Genomic DNA, 15,967 nt, shown 5'->3' on the forward strand with positions numbered 1-15,967 from the left:
AACTGTAAAGAAAAGGCTTTCAAATGAGTGACTTCATGCAAACTTGAGATACACTGATGCAATTTGAGGGAACCAGATTCTGCAGGCACCCAGAAATAAACATCTGCTCCACATTGCTTCAAAACCCATTATAACTCACATCTGGATCCGTGTCGAGTGTTGCATTTATCCTTGGAGGCATCTGTACTGTCCTTTCATAAGCAGCATGAAACTCTAACTAAACCAAACGAGGCAGCGTCTGGATTAAAGCGCCCTGTTTCCAGGCTCCTCCCTGATGCATCTTCCATCCAGCAGCAGCTCTGCTCCTCCACCTGAGTAACCTGACCCAGGCGAAGAAGAGAACACACAAGGCAGCCCATGCATTTTCAAGCTTCCTGGCTCCATATAGTTTTGACTGAGCCATGATGTCCCTTCAGCTCCGCTTAGTAACTGTCTCAGGTGAGCAATAACCACAGCAGCTCGCTGACCAAGGAGCAGCAGCGGGGGGAGTGAGGAAACACTGCACTAGGATTACTACACTCTCAGCGAAAATGCTGACCACCTCCTGATGTGGGCAGTGCACACTTTGTGCTTTATCTTCCAAAGCATGTGGCGCCTATGAGAGGTGGACACACTTTCAGTAAATTAACCCAAACATAGTCTGTCTGCAGACTGGACTGATTAAACTGCCAGCAAGAGAGGAAAAGCATGAAGAAAAATGTAGTGAGGAGTTGATAAACCAAAAGCCAGAATCATTTCCATCTTAACGGCACCTCAGTAACAATTGTAGAAAGACAGTTTACCAAGCAATTAATAACCCTCCTAGGCTTTTATGTTCTCCAAGCATGAGAACTTAACTCCTACCTGCAGTTGCCACCTATCAATCTATTCTAAATAGCTGTGATTTACTGAATATCATTGCAGGCTCCCAATTCCCCAGTGTGAACCACATGTAGGAGTTTAGGGAAAGGAAGGCTTTAGTTTAAGTGGTTTTATGTAGAATGGCTGAGATTTATCGTGCATTAATATTTCAAGCACAGCTTTTAAATAAATCAATACATGAAAATGCATTGACTTAAATCAACCATCTGGAAAGAACTCAAAAGTTCATTTTCTCCATTAGTCTGTCTCCAGGTGAGACTTCTATCTATTAATTTAATGTCTCTAATGAACAAAATCACATACTTTCCTTAATATCTTCTCTTGTTTCAAAATTAGTAAGAAATTTCCCCCAGTGTCTACTCAATACAATGACTACTGAAATCTCAGCAGGTCTTCCCTGTCCTAACCTGTTCACAATGGAGTTTCACCTTTATGGTCCCTGAATGTGTACACACACACACACACACACTCACTCACCCCTGCTTTCTCCTCTTCTACTAAGGTTGAATGGGTAGGTCTAATACATCACAAACAGTCAGCCCACAATAACATTGATCAGAAGATATGGATTTCTGGACAAATTGGAGCAGTTGAGGTGCGTGTCACCTGGGCCAGGACAAGAGCCCTGCAGGCAGGTGGCCCCTGGGATCTCCAGTTGCTCATCTGAGCTCAGGTGTGCCCTCAACCTTGCAGACCGGAAGCACCATTTCCCAGCATGGTGATGTGATCTACATCTCAGGGTAGAGCCCAAGAACTAAGATTAGAGAGACGACCGTAAGAATCAGAGAGTCATTTATTAATTTACAAGGATTGCCATCACTCACGGAGAGGACAAGGTGTTGGTTCAGAGTGGCGTTCTCTACAGACCAGTGCAAACAATGTACCCAAATCACATAGTTTCATTCTCACTTCCCAAACATTTACATACAAGGGCTTGGCCTTGTATGTAAAACAAACTCCAGCCACCCCTGCAGACCTCCCCAAGGCCCTGCAGGATCAGCCCAATGTATCTCCAGGGGTTTCCATCCTTCAGCATCCTATGTGTCCTTCCAGGCTTCCTCCTTCTTCTAAGGACTGGCACCTGCCATTGTCTGTGCCTACTTTGCCCTCTTTCTAACCCTCATAAGCCCCTGGGATCTTAACCCAAATGCTGCTCCCTCCCAAGGGTCTTTCTTGACCAGGACATTTACTGCCACCCTTGCAGCTGTGGTCTTATTGATTAAGTGATGGACTTCTCCCTCCTCCCCCAGGATGGTAGCTCTGTGAGAGATGGGGCTTTGCTTTACTGTCATCACTGCAGGGGGAGGCATTGCTGGCACACAGTGGGCATGCCAAGAGTATTTGCTGACTGTGCTGACTAACTTCCCACGAGGAAGGAAGCAGGTTAAGGTCAGACCAGCACTTACTGAGCCTGCAGTCCCTGCCATGAAGCCGTTCATTGCTCTTGTCCACACCTGGGGCACTGAACTCTGAAGAAGACAGGCTGCCACTGTTTGACACTATGTTTGTCTCTTTTCCAGATTTCTACCCCCATCACCAGCAAACACACACACATAGACACACATATATACACACACGCACACACACACCCTGATGGGCCCGTTCTTTTTCAGATAGCCTGATGCTTTAAACGTGATTGTGGCAAAACCTTGGAATACAGGGCATTTCATTCCTTTAGGGATAATCTGTGTATCTCAGCAACATTCTTTCCTCCTCGTTAAATAGGATGGCTTGTGGACAGTCCCTGTCCCTGTGCTCCATGTCTTGGACTGGTGCACCTGCAGCCCTGCTTTCTGAGATGCCCCAGGGCCCCCCTGTGACCAAAGGGGCCATCCCAGCAGCCTTTTCAATAAAGTTGTGTGCATTGGCTACATCCCTGCTTCTCCAGCATTCAGAGGATCCACACTCGTTACCCCAGTTTACATTCAAGCTTTTAAGGACAGCGCATATCCTCCCAAATTGCACCCATCCTTCCCCTTTGTTTCTCCCTGTGCTGTCATTTCCATCCCACCCCAGGCCCGACCTGCTGTACTTGCAGGTCAGAACACACCTGCCTTCCATGCTGCTTTGGCTCCTCTCATGACCCTCTCTCTGCCCAGATCCCTCCCCACCTTCCTTTCCAGATGCCCTGAAAGCAACATAGGCTATTCATCCTAAAGAAAGCCTTCTCCAGCATCCCTCTGCTGCCTCCCATGTGAGCAGTGGTGCATCTTTCTAAGCTCAGGGGAGGATTACTGATGGATAGTGGGTGCTATGAGGTTTCAGTGCTGTTTACAAAGCACTTGACATACTTTCATTTTATTTGCTCCCCACAGTGACTCAGGGGGAGTCATTCTCATTTTATAGACTAAGATAGCAAGACACACAGGCAGAAAGGACACTGGCTAATAAGTACTTTTTGAAAAAGTAGAGGCCAGGAGTCAGCAGCTTGATACACAGAGATGGGCATCTTCTGTGAATTATTAAAAGTACTGGAGTTGGTACTTTGCAAGAACCTTTGGATTTGAGAGAAGTTAGAGTATATATTTAGGAAAAGTGGTATGTGTTTCTGATTTCAGTGAATTGATATGTATTAAAATCTCTTTTTTCCTTTTAGAGATTTTTAGAATTTTTTAGAAGCTATAAAACTAGGTTTTATGGAGTTCCTGTCATAGCTCAGTGGTTAACGAATCTGACTAGGAACCATGAGGTTGCGAGTTTGATCCCTGGCCTTGCTCAGTGGGTTAAGGATCTGGCGTTGCTGTGAGCTGTGGTGTAGGCCACAGACCTGGCTTGGATCTGGCATTGCTGTGGCTGTGGTGTAGGCTGGCGGCTACAGCTCCGATTAGACCCCTAACCTGGGAACTCCATATGCCGTGGGAGCAGCCCTAGAAAAGGCAAAAAAAGACAAGGTTTTACTAATTCATTTTGATTGAAAGAAGTCTATGTATCCCCTTCTACATGAAAGTCCTTAATGGAAGAGTGGTACCCATGGCGATAAAGATGATCAAGGGAGCCCCCTAGAGAGTGTCTCCCTAGTTCTGCAGACCAGTGCTCTAGGGGCCTTGGGAAGAGTATGCACACCTGATTTCCCTCATTCCTTCAACATCTATTCATCAAGCCCCTTTCAGGTTCTAGATCATGGTCCTTACTGTGTACTATTCTAAAGGAGAGACAGATGGAGGTATTAGGACAGGTCTATTACCAGCAGGTAGAGTTTATGCACTTGTGTCTCAGGTTGCAAAAGAGTGTAAGCACTGGATGATGGAGAATGCATAGGTTGTGCTCAAATGTGAGTTAATCTAAGGAGATGAAGCACCCAATTTTCCAAAATACGTTTTTAACAATATGAAAGTCTTCATTTCATATGAGTTCTTCATTCTAAATAAAAAGGGAAATCCATAGTTGTGTAGAATGATCACCTAAAAAAGAAAGCTAATTATTTGTGTCAAAACAAGACTTAAATCCATGTTCAGGTTTTCCCTTGATTTATGAGACAGGGTGTTCTCTATATAAACTGGAACTTTATTACAAACACTTTCAAAATGATTTATGGGCTATAGAAATCGATAGGAATTTCATTTTGTGAAAATTGTATTTTTTGTAAATAGCCAAATAAACATATGTAAAATTGGAGCCCAGTACTTATATGGCTACTTAACAGTGGAGTGGTATTTACAGTTCAAGGTTAATATATCTTTAGAAAATTCATCATACAGACAAAAAAATGTCTAGATGACATATTGGGCTAACAAGGCACTTATTTAATTATAATTAATGATGGAGGCAACATGTAAAGAATGAGCTCAATTTTCAGCTGATTTGAAGAAAATAATGTGTCTTACATAAATCTGTCATTCTCTGAGAGCCCATTACATACACAAGATTTCGCAAATATACCAAGTGGCTTTGACTGCATTTGCCACCTTTCTTGTTCACAATGCCATTTTAAAGGGGAATATCTTTAGCAACTATAGAGCGATTTTTCCTGTCAATCAGCCCTACGACTACTCTTGGTTTAACTTGATTGCATGATTGAAGAGAGAAAAGCCAGAGAAGAAAGTGTAAAATTCAGAGAAGAAAGAACGTAGGGATGAAAGTGAAAAACATCAAGGAAGAGAAGAAAGACTGCTATGGTGGTGGGTGGTTGTTTATTTGACCAAGGAAAGCACCAAGTTAAAAGGAATGGATTCTTTGATTTCAGGAGTGATGAAAATCTCCCCAGTCTCGTACTCTCTGCTAGAGAAGCAGTTCCTCCCCCAGAGTGCCACCAGAGGGCTGCAGCAGCCACGCAGGAAACAGAGTATTCATAGCAATCCCACATAACCCCCAATCCTACTCACTCCCAGGAACACTGCTGGAACGTTTAGAGTCTTATGAGTGACCACAAATGATCAATGTGACTAGAATAATGTGAAAAAGGCTTGAAGCATAGAAATGAGTTTTTGTAATGTTCCCTTCTCCACCAAATACCCCAAGATTCAGATTCTTTGACAGAATATTTACAAAGATATTAACCTAGCTTTTAGTAGACACTGTAAGTTTTTACTCTTATTATTGTTCTGGCTCATTTTCTAGATTGATCTTCTATTCTGCTTTTCTTTTTAGAAACTTTGTTGGTAATAACAACAGCAGTTTCTTTTCCCTCTGAGTTTGTTTAGTTGAAATAAAGTACATATTACTGTTCAACCTAGGTAGAAAAAAAGGAAAATTTACAGGGACAACATACTTTTCTACAAGATAGGAAGCTTTAGTGAAAACCTTGAGGCCTGCCAGCTGCAAAGTCAGGATGGCATCCTGTCAGCAGAAGTGGTAGATGGGTCTGCTGCTGCCTGGGGGCTCCAAGACAGGGGCCTTCTCTTCCTGAGCCCTCTGCCTCCTGCCTTCCTGTGCCCTCAGGCCAGTGCTAGAATCAGCAGGAGGGACCATCCACAGCTTCTATTCTTTGGTGATACTTCTGCCCTCTGGAGCAGGAAACTTTAATGCAAACCTTCTGGCCTGGTGTTGACCAGCTTCCTTCCAAGGTCCTCAGTTCCTCTTTTGAATATTTATTATCATCCTGGCTGCTCTCTGTTTTGTCAGTTTTCTTTTCAGAAGGGTGGCATCTGGTACTGAATCCAATTTTCCATGTACAGTCAGCTAAGATTCGGTCCTGGTCATGGTCTCTCCTATGATATAAGGCCTGTGGCCAATGGCAAAAAAAAAAAAAAAAAGGCAGGCCCCTCCCACCATTAAGTCTTGGAGCTGAACTTGAAAGTAAGCCTGAAGAAATCTTCTCATATATTACTGTTAAGCCATCTCTACCCCTTGTTATAACTTTGCATCTTTTTTATCCCTTTGGATTTAGGTACAAAATTTTCAAATCATTGCTTTTATATAAAATCAATGACTGGTATTTCTCAGCCACTGCAATTGTTTTTTATATCTAAGAATTTAGAGTATCTTCAAACTTGATGTTCTCTTTTTCCGCCTTTCTTCCAATCATGGTTGTAGATGCCAGATGCCAGATCCACTGATTAGCTTTAAGGCATGACACCTAGACATTTTTCTGTTGTTCTGTACCAATCAATTAACCAGAACCTTTGGATAAAATCAGTTAACAGTTTAGAAATAACTCTAGACCTACCTACTACCAACCTGATCAGTCAGTTGGCTTTCTAGATCATGATCTAGGATGGTTTAAATCAGGGACAGATGTATCCATTGATGTGGGTTACTATGGAGAAAACTCAGACTTTGCTACAGGATGGCATGGAGTTTGCCTCACTCCCACATGGTGTGACCCCAGCCCCACTGATGTGTCCTTCCCAGACCTGTTCTGTTCCAACCACAGTTAGAATACATGGCCCTGAAAGATAAAGTCACATAAAGGCAGGTGGGGAAGGAAAAAGATGGGCCTTGCCTGGGTCCCAGAATAAGTGAAAATAAGTTGGTGTGACTCCTGTCAAATGTCAGAACAGTGCATTTTCAACCCAAGAACTTTCTGGCAGCATGGGGAGAAACTGAGAGATGCCTCCTTCTGATAAAATGCATTTGGTGAAACAAAGGTGTTCCCAGACTCCAAGTCAGGCACTTCCCTGAAGGTTCACATGCCCCAGGATACACTGGCAGATAAAACTCACCAAATGTGCCTTTATCTACATTGAATTCCCTGAAAATTATGCTTTTTTTTTTTTTTAAATCCTTGCCCAAAAGAGCATGGCGAAGGCTGAAGGCATTAAGGATTTTAAAATGTGTTTCAATAGGAGGCATGCAGAGCCAGTGGTTGGGACTTGGCTAAAAACTCTCTAAGTGGCTCGTGGGACTTCCCTTTGTGTTTCTGTCTTGCACAGAAGTAGTTTACAAACTGTCTTTCTGACCTGCCAGTTTTGACCTGCCAGTTTCTGAAGCATGCACATTGCCATAATCTCCTCATTTTGGGATTCCGGCTTGCATGTGGCAAGTGTTCAGGGACTTCTGCCTTAACTTGACTGACATTCTCAGGGTCATGATTTGGTGAAAAGCTGGGGAAATTCACTTGCAAAAGCATGTAGCTTTCAGATGGCACGATACTTGTATTTGAAGATGCACAAGGAATCGTTTTTAATTGAGCTTTTCACAGTATAGATAAAGACTAGTGATTATTAGAAATATAAAGGAAACAATTTAATACTTTCTGGTATAAACATTAGAAGTAGACACAAGGAGAAGTTTTCAAAGGCAACACTGCATGGGTTGATGACAGACTCCCATTCGACTCAGCCGCAAACAGTCTGGCATTTTGTTTTCAAGTTACTTTATGTGTAAATCACCAAATCAGGTAGCTGCATTTATGCAGTGTGAATATATTTTAGGACCAAAAGTAATGGAACAATGCATTTATGCCTTCTCATGCAATCTATATGCTATACCATTCTTAGTGAGCAAATACAGAAAACAACCAGAACACTATGGATATTTACTGGTTGGTTATATGGTGGTTAAAACTAATGCTAATATGTATTTATTGACTTACTGATTATTATTATTTTTTTATTTGTCTTTTTAGGGCAGCACCCGTGGCATGTGAAGGTTCCCAGGCTAGGGGTCGAATTGGAGATGTAGCTGCTGGCCTATGCCACAGCCACAGCAACGTGGGATCTGAGCCATGTCTATGACCTACACCAGAGCTCACGGCAATGCCGGATCTTTAACTCACTGAGCAAGCCCAGGGATCGAACCTGCATCCTCATGGATGCTAGTCAGATTGGTTTCTGCTGAGCCATGAGGGGAACTCCTGACTTCCTGATTAAAGCTTAGCAATAATTCCAGCAAAGCAAGAAAATATACTGCATATTGTCGCACAAATAAAACTTCACTAAGAAGTTGCTGGTTAATGGTTAGTCCAAAGTTAATGGTTCATATAAGAGATAGAAGGCATTTTCAAGCTTATAGCTCTTGTTCCATCTTTAGTAAGAGAATCCTAAAACTTTAGGGTTGGAAAGGATCAGAATATCTTCTGCTGTTCTTTTTTCCTTATAAAATGGAGACCTCTTACCTTGAAACTGAGCATTAAACCCTTTCCGTCTATGGTTACTGTCAGATGTGAAATGAAGTCGTAACCAATTCTTGCTGCTGATAACAGGAGAAGGAAGGTTCATGCCAGTCAGCCTGGAAAAGAGAATGAAAAAAATCTCCTTGTAAACCAGCAACACAAATGTCCTATCTAAAACCTTTTTCTACATGTGAGAGCTGGCAGTCTTTATGTTGAATTGCCTAAAACAGATGTCATTTACTAGCTGCATTTACATCTTGAAGCTTTCCAAGTAATTTCATCTTTGCCCAGAGACAAATGCTATATCATCTTTGATGGAGTGGAGGCGTCCACAAATATTAGACATTTTGATTCTTCTTTATTAATGATAGACAAATGAGCTGATATTCTTTTGATCTCTTATTTCTTATCAAGACATCAATCAAAATGAATTATAAAAGGAGAAAAGAAATAGGCAAATGATATATAATTCTGCCCCTCACTGTCTGAACACCTGGCAATTCTGTTCACCTAAAGTGGATTCAAATCGTCGACAACATGCCATGTCTCCCAGGTCCCACCTGCAGATTCACAACCTGAGCCTTGGTACCGAGGTAAAAAAGAGGGGTGTTTAAGAGATGGGTGACAAGAGCTGTCAAAAAGATTCCAACTGGATAAATCATGTGTGAGTTAAGTAGTATACTCAACAAAAGCAAATCTTTCAAAACTCAGACACAGTCGATCTCTGGTCAAGCTGTTGAAATGATCTATTCCACTTGACAACCAGACTCTGGTTGTCAGAAAGAATTGCTGTTTCCTTCCTACTGTTGGAAACTGAGTCATTACAAAGTCATCAAATGCCTCCTCAGGCGGTGGAGATCCTGACGGTTAGACACTGTGATCTCTTCCCTTCTCCATCCAGAACAGACAGACAGACATTGTGTGTTGGCTCTACTGTATTAGTTGAGACACTGTACCCTTGGGTTATCTTTTCTGAACCTCAGTTTTCCAGTCTGTAAACTGGGCTCAAACACCTACATTAGGATGTTTAAAAAGACAATAGAGATGCATGTAAAATGTCCCCAAAGCACATTTCATTGGGAATTAATGTGGGGTTATGCACTGCATAATTAATTTGCATATCAGCTATAAATCTATTCTCCAAATGGTATTGATTCGTGTAGATGATATGTCCGGGTTTAACAAACTGGCTCGTCTCTGGGACCAGTGGGGCCCTTTGCGGGCTGGCCAGCAAGCTCAGTTCAGCTGGAAATCATATTCTTTGCCTGGGACTTGCCAGGTCCAGATTGGTCGTGTAGCACGTGTCCCTACTTACTCCATTACCTGGAGGAAAAGCTGCATCCAGTGAAATATGTAGGCAAGCTTTCTGATGTCAGGGTGCTCAATTTCAACTCTCAGGCTTAAAAATGTGCAGTATCCATTTAAAGTTAAAAGACCAACCTTGACTGTAACCAATTGCAACAGTGTTTATGCCACTGTTTGAAATAATCTTCTGTAAGAGGAAATACACTACTCTGGATTTATGTGGTCCTGACTGTGAAGGTGGACACAATTGATTCCAAAATACATTTCATCATTTGAATGTTTTGTTTGAAGGCTCCCTCTCCCACCATTTTTTTTTTTTTCCTGGTGAGGTTGCATTACAAATTCTGTTAGAAGGCCATCACATACCTCTTTGCTTAATACTGACAATGGCTTAGAGAGAAGTAAATTCTGATTCAGAAACCCACATTGATCTAGCTCACTGACATTTACTGACAGATATGTTTATAACTGAAATCCATGTTTATTTTGTTGTTGCTTTAAAAATGTATTTTTCTTAATTAGATTCTCTTCCAGTGGTTCTGATCTCAAAAGCTAGATGGGGTTACATTTAGTTGCACATCGACATTAAGTGTACACACAAACAAATCCCCTTTTCATCCCTATACCTCCCAAATACTTACCCTTGAAAAATGTCGGTTTTGAGCTAGTGGGCAAACTTCAACAATAAAGGGCTAGAGAGAAAGCTTTTAGGGTTTGGGTCACATGATCTCTGTTGCGACTCTGCCCTTTTAGTACCAAAACAGCCATAAGTGGTGTGTTCCAACAACACTTTACTTATGGATGCAAAATTTGCATTTCCTGTAATTTTTCTGCGTAACAAAACATTACTCTTTTTGATGTTTTTTTCAGCTACTTAACAATGTGACAGCCATTCTTAGCTTATGGGCCAGATTTGACCTGCAGGCTGTAGTTTGCTGGTACTGGCTTTATTATACATGAGGCGGTTTGTAAAATACTGAGCAGGAGCAGATTAGGAGATGTATCTCAAAGTAGCGTATGCATTCAAAAAATACATAATTCCCATTCAGATTCCTTTCATGCAGAATCAAAAGTGAGGATTTAGTAACAATTACATAATTTATGTTCTGTGGTTGGAGCCAAGCCGTGCAAATGAATCACACTGCAGAACAAATTCATGTGCATGATTTCTTGGCTGCGCTGCATGAATTCAACAAATATTCACCTCCTCCTTTATTTGAGGAGAGTGTAGAGGAGGTGGGTGTTCACACAAGACATAACTTTGGAACTGTGCGTTGTTGTGCCATCTTCCACCAGCCTGGGCTCACCTGGGAGCTGCCATTTAACAGAAAGTTGGTATTAGAAAGTTGGTCATTCCTTCCTTACAAGCTAATTAATTTAAAGAAAGTTGATTACTATGTAAGCCAGTGGGTGGCAGAGCAGATTTCCCAAGATCTTGGATGATTCAGATAAGCTATAAAGGTAAAGAAATTCACCTGTACTTTTGTAGTAGTGGTTCTCAAAGGGGCCCACACCCTAATCCCCAGAACCTGTCACCTTACATCTCACCTTACATGGTGCAGAGTACTGAGGAAATGACAGATAATCCTGGATGATGGGATGGCCTAGTATTATCAGAAAGATCCTTAAAAGAAGAAGACAGAGGCAGATGAAGAAAGTCAGAGGGCAATATGCCTGTGCAATTGGGGCAGAGTGTTGCCTGTGCGGACTCCACTGGTGCTCACTGATCCTGATGGTCACTGACCTTGAAAGAGTTGGAGCCAAGGGATGAGGGCCCCCTTTGGATGATGGAAAAGCAAGTAAATGCATTCTCCCTAGAGCTTCTGGAAGAAACACAGTCTGCTGACACCCTGACTTCATTCCAGCAAAACCTGCATAACATTTATAACCCATAGAACCATAAAATAATAATGGTATATTGGTTTAAGCCATCAAGTCTGTGGTCATTTGTTATGGCAGCAATAGAAAACCAGTATGACCTTTTGATGTTTATATCCTACTTTTCTTTCTGAAACAGCCCTGAAAGAAAGCACATGGTGGTAGAATGTGCCACCACTTGCTAACTCTTAGGAACCATAGGGAACCAGTGCCGTCAGAACCCTGTCCATAATTTTCAACATCTGAACATCATCTTTGCTGCAGTGCCATCTCCTACAAGGCCTCTTGACTTCTTAGCTATATTTCTCTCAAGTCTGTTGGCTTTGGCTTTCTAATAAATAAATAGTTTGGGAAATGAGAGATAAATTATGGGGCAACAGTGGATTTGACATCAGTAATTGGCACAAAGCAGAGCCACTTTAAAGAGAAAAGAAATGAGGGCACAACAAACGTCTTTGTCTCTTCAGTTTACAATACACTGACAATTTTGTATCCTGAGCATTTAGAAACAAAGGACCTGGTTATCAAGCGAATCAAAGATATTTGGACTTATAAAACAAAGAACTGTGAGGAAAAAAACAGAACACCTCAGTGCAACCAGCTGGCAAAGGGTCTTTTTGAGGAAATGGCAGATGCATTTCATTTCTGGAACATCTCAAACTAGGCCAGGAAATTCACAAATCCCAACAGTGGGAATATTGAGTGGTCCCTGTAGATAAGGCCAAAGGAATCGGTAGTTCTCCATTTTATTTTATTTTTTTAAGAATGCAAATTAAGCAGTGTAATCCATTGGCAAATTCATTCCTTTCACAGAATTCAATAAGGTTTCGCTTCTGCCAACAGTAAAAATAAAGGTAGGACTCATGGGATACTTAGAGTTAAGATGACTGTCTTTGAGCCAAAATAGAACCATCTGGGCTGTTCCATTTTCTCCAAATAGCTTTACCATAAACTTTAGAATTCTATTTATAATATATTCATAACATCTTTTTCCACTTAACCTCCCTCAGCTTCCCTTTCCTCGTATGTTCTTCTCAAACATCACACCCTGCGTCTGTGACTCATTCATTTACTTATGTAACTTGAAAACTAAAGCGTCAGCTCACCAAGATAATTTTCTGAAATGCATGTGGAGATGCTGAAGCTTCTTTCAGAGAGCTCTGTTGAGCTCTGCTCTGACATTAAGCCAGATTTCTCATGTCTTTAGGAAATCATCACACAGATCGCTGGGGGTTCCTTAGTAGTTAAACCTCTTTAATGACGATGACTAATAAGCGGGGAAGTATTAATACCATCCACACGGACTGTGAATTACCCAGCCTCCCTAAGGAGACTAAGGACTTTAGTAAATCTATCACTTGGAAGAGATGATGGCTTGTCAGGTTGGGGAGAAGGTCACCCAGAAGTCGCATTATTGCTATGCTCTTGTGGACATTTAATTGGCGTGATCCAGAGTGTGGTGTTGCATTTATCTCTGTTTTGTCAAAATTAAATAGAGTAATCTGACAAATGAAGTGTTTCTGAAATGCCGTTTTTCTAATTGGGTGTTATTCATGGAACTTGTGAAATCTGTCTTAGGAACTTATATTGAGTTTCTAATGCTACCACCCTAAGTCTTATTTGGGGCATTGAAGAAAGTAACAATGGAAGTAAAAGGTCATTGTTAACCTTGGAAGAACAGAAAAAGAATGTGTACACATACAAATATACATATACCTGATAAATGTGTATGTACATATACATGCATGATAGTTACATATTTATATACAGATATTTATAGAATGTTATTCCAAAGGTTTTACTACATATATACGCTCTTGGGAAAACAACTACAACAACAAAACAAACAAACAAAAAAATACCCACTTCCTATTTAAAAGCAGGCCATGGAAGATTTTTCCACTTAGTTCTTCCTTTTGTTGAATTGATACTTTATTAGACTTTCACTTGCATGGCATTCATGATTAACTCTCACAAAGGTCTTCTCTCTTCTCTCCTGGACAACAATCTCTCTCTCTGTGCCCTTTTCCCCTCCAGCATTTCTGAAGATTCTACCATCATCCTACACCTATAGCTATGCCCTTCTCTCTTGGTACTTTATCCACCCTATGACTTTAGCATCATCTTTTTTTTTTTTTTTCTTTTTCTTTTTAGGGCCACACCTGTGGCACATGGAGGTTCCCAGGCTAGGGGTCGAATCAGAGCTATAGCTGCTAGCCTACCCCACAGCCACAGCGACACAGGATCCAAGCCACATCTGTGACCTACACCACAGCTCACCTCAATGCCAGATTCTTAACCCACTGAGCAAGGCCAGGGCTCGAACCTCTGTCCTCATGGATGCTAGTCAGATTTGTTGACTGCTGAGCCACGATGGGAACTCCCGACTTTAGCATCATTTTTAACGTTCCCTCTGTGCCTCACACATTCTATGCCTTTTGCAAAAATAATATCTTGTCTCTCAATCCCCCGTGTGCCCTCCAGGATGGGGCACTCATCTTTCCAGCTCATACCCTCCACTTGCTTCCACTCTGGGATGAACGTGACCTCACTGAGCCTCACATGTGCAGCCTGTGCTCCTGCTCTACTCAGGTCTTTACACATGCTGTCCTCTGGCATCTACTCCCATTCACATCCTCTCCATTTTCCTGGGCTCAGATTATGTGTCATGTTCTCAGGGAAGCCCAACCTGACCTCTGAGGATGAGGCTGCTCCCCCTCCTTATTACCTCACATCACTCCCTAACTTATCCTTCACAGACACACTTCAAAACAGTGATGACCTGGTCTCTTGTATAGTTATTTACTGGACAGTTGCCTTTCTGGTGACACATGAAACTTGCATTACCCCACTGTCTCTCTAGCACCTGCAGAGTGCTGGGCAGGTGGGAGAGGCTGAATACTCATGAGGTGAGAAATGGAAGGGGCAACTTTCAACACCCCCAAGTGGCTCTACCCAGGTCCCGTCTCAAAAAGTACAGTCTGTACAGTCCTTCCTGTTGTAATGCCCGACAGGGTGCTGGTGACTTAAGGATGCCTCCACTGGGCAAATCAGATGCCTTTACAGCATCAGAGGTGAGAAGAGTGGGTGGGTGAATGGTGCTGAGAAAGAGCGAGGTCTTTCTAGCTGCATGGGAGCTGCTGTCTGCACACATCCACGCCCAACCCAGATGGCTAGTCACACAGATCTGAACAGACTTCCCAGAATGTTCCTGCCCCCATGACACTCAGCAGACTTTAACAGCCCCTCAAAGAGACCATAACCCAGACCATAGCCCAGAAGTGCCCTCTGTACCCACCCCTTGGGTCAACATTGGCGGTCATCATCAAGCTCTTTGGCAGGGGTTTGGACCATAGATGCACCAGGCTGCACAGATTTCTGGAAGCAGTGAGTTCTCAGATGTGCAACCCTGGCTGCACCGAAACAGGCCTGAGCACTGTTGTGCCAAGGGAGGTATGGAGGGTGTGCCCTGCACCCTCACCTCACAGACTTGCTTCAACCTCTGATCTGGCTGAGCTGAGAGCATTCCACCCTATAATCTCCTTGTTTCCAACCCAGCACTGCCCCTGCCCTAGCCCAACCCTGTTGCCTCTCCCTGTGCCGTTGGAAGGTCTCTTATTTGTGCATTAGGTTTTGGCTCCCCGCAATCCTCTTGGTATAACTATGACACAAACTGCCCTAAATACACCCTGTTTGGCACTTATAAACAGCCATCTAGGCACTGAAGTTACAGCTGTGAGCAAACTAAGGCGTCCAGAATCTCTCAGGGAAGAGGGACTTCAGGGTGAGGACACAGGATAGGCAGGGCCAAATGGAGCACATGGGTCACTAGCAGCATCTCAACAGGGGTTCCAGCTTTTCTGGGGGTGACATCAAGTGAGTGGCTAGATTAGGAACAGTAATCTCCAAAGTGCAGATCTGTGGAGATGCTCAAGCCCAATCGCCACTTTCCTAAAAGTACCCACCCCATGGCTCCAAATCCTCTGAGAACGAAGCCAATTTTCTTGGCATGGAATTGAAGGTGCTTCCTGGTGTGACCAACCACCTCCTGCCTTCTCTCTCATTGCACCCTGCCTGGAATCCTGTGTCCACATAGGACTACCAGTGTCTCCTGAAATTGTCTTACATGTTCACGCTCTCCTGCCTTTGAGCTGTGTGTTCCCATCCAGAGCCTTTTGGCTTAGGTTTGCCTGTTTACATTCTTCTCAAAGATGTGGTACATATACACAGTGGAATATTACTCAGCCATTAAAAGGAAAGAAATAATGGCATTTGCATAAACATGGATGGACCTAGAAATTATCATGCTGAGTGACTTAGTCAGACAGTGAGACATGAACATTATATGCTATCACTTACATGTGGAATATAAAAAAGGATACAATGAACTTCTTTGCAGAACAGATACTGACTCACAGACTTTGAAAAACT

General features: G+C 42.5%; 1 protein-coding gene across 2 annotated transcripts in view; it reads right to left on the minus strand.

Annotated features, from left to right (window-relative positions):
* Positions 1-15,967, minus strand: part of CSMD1 (CUB and Sushi multiple domains 1) — a 1,878,204-nt gene that overhangs the window by 651,474 nt on the left and 1,210,763 nt on the right. For both annotated transcript variants that reach the window (XM_084999785.1, XM_021075826.2), the window contains exon 6: positions 8,357-8,469. In XM_084999785.1, the coding sequence (XP_084855911.1) occupies positions 8,357-8,469 (113 nt within the window). The remainder of the gene's footprint in view (positions 1-8,356; positions 8,470-15,967) is intronic.

The sequence above is a fragment of the Sus scrofa genome, chromosome 15, assembly GCF_054392235.1.
Source record: "Sus scrofa isolate SSC_HxYL_T2T_F1_AM1 chromosome 15, Sscrofa_HxYL_maternal_Yorkshire_Landrace_v2.0, whole genome shotgun sequence".
Classification (NCBI taxonomy): Eukaryota; Metazoa; Chordata; class Mammalia; order Artiodactyla; family Suidae; genus Sus; species Sus scrofa.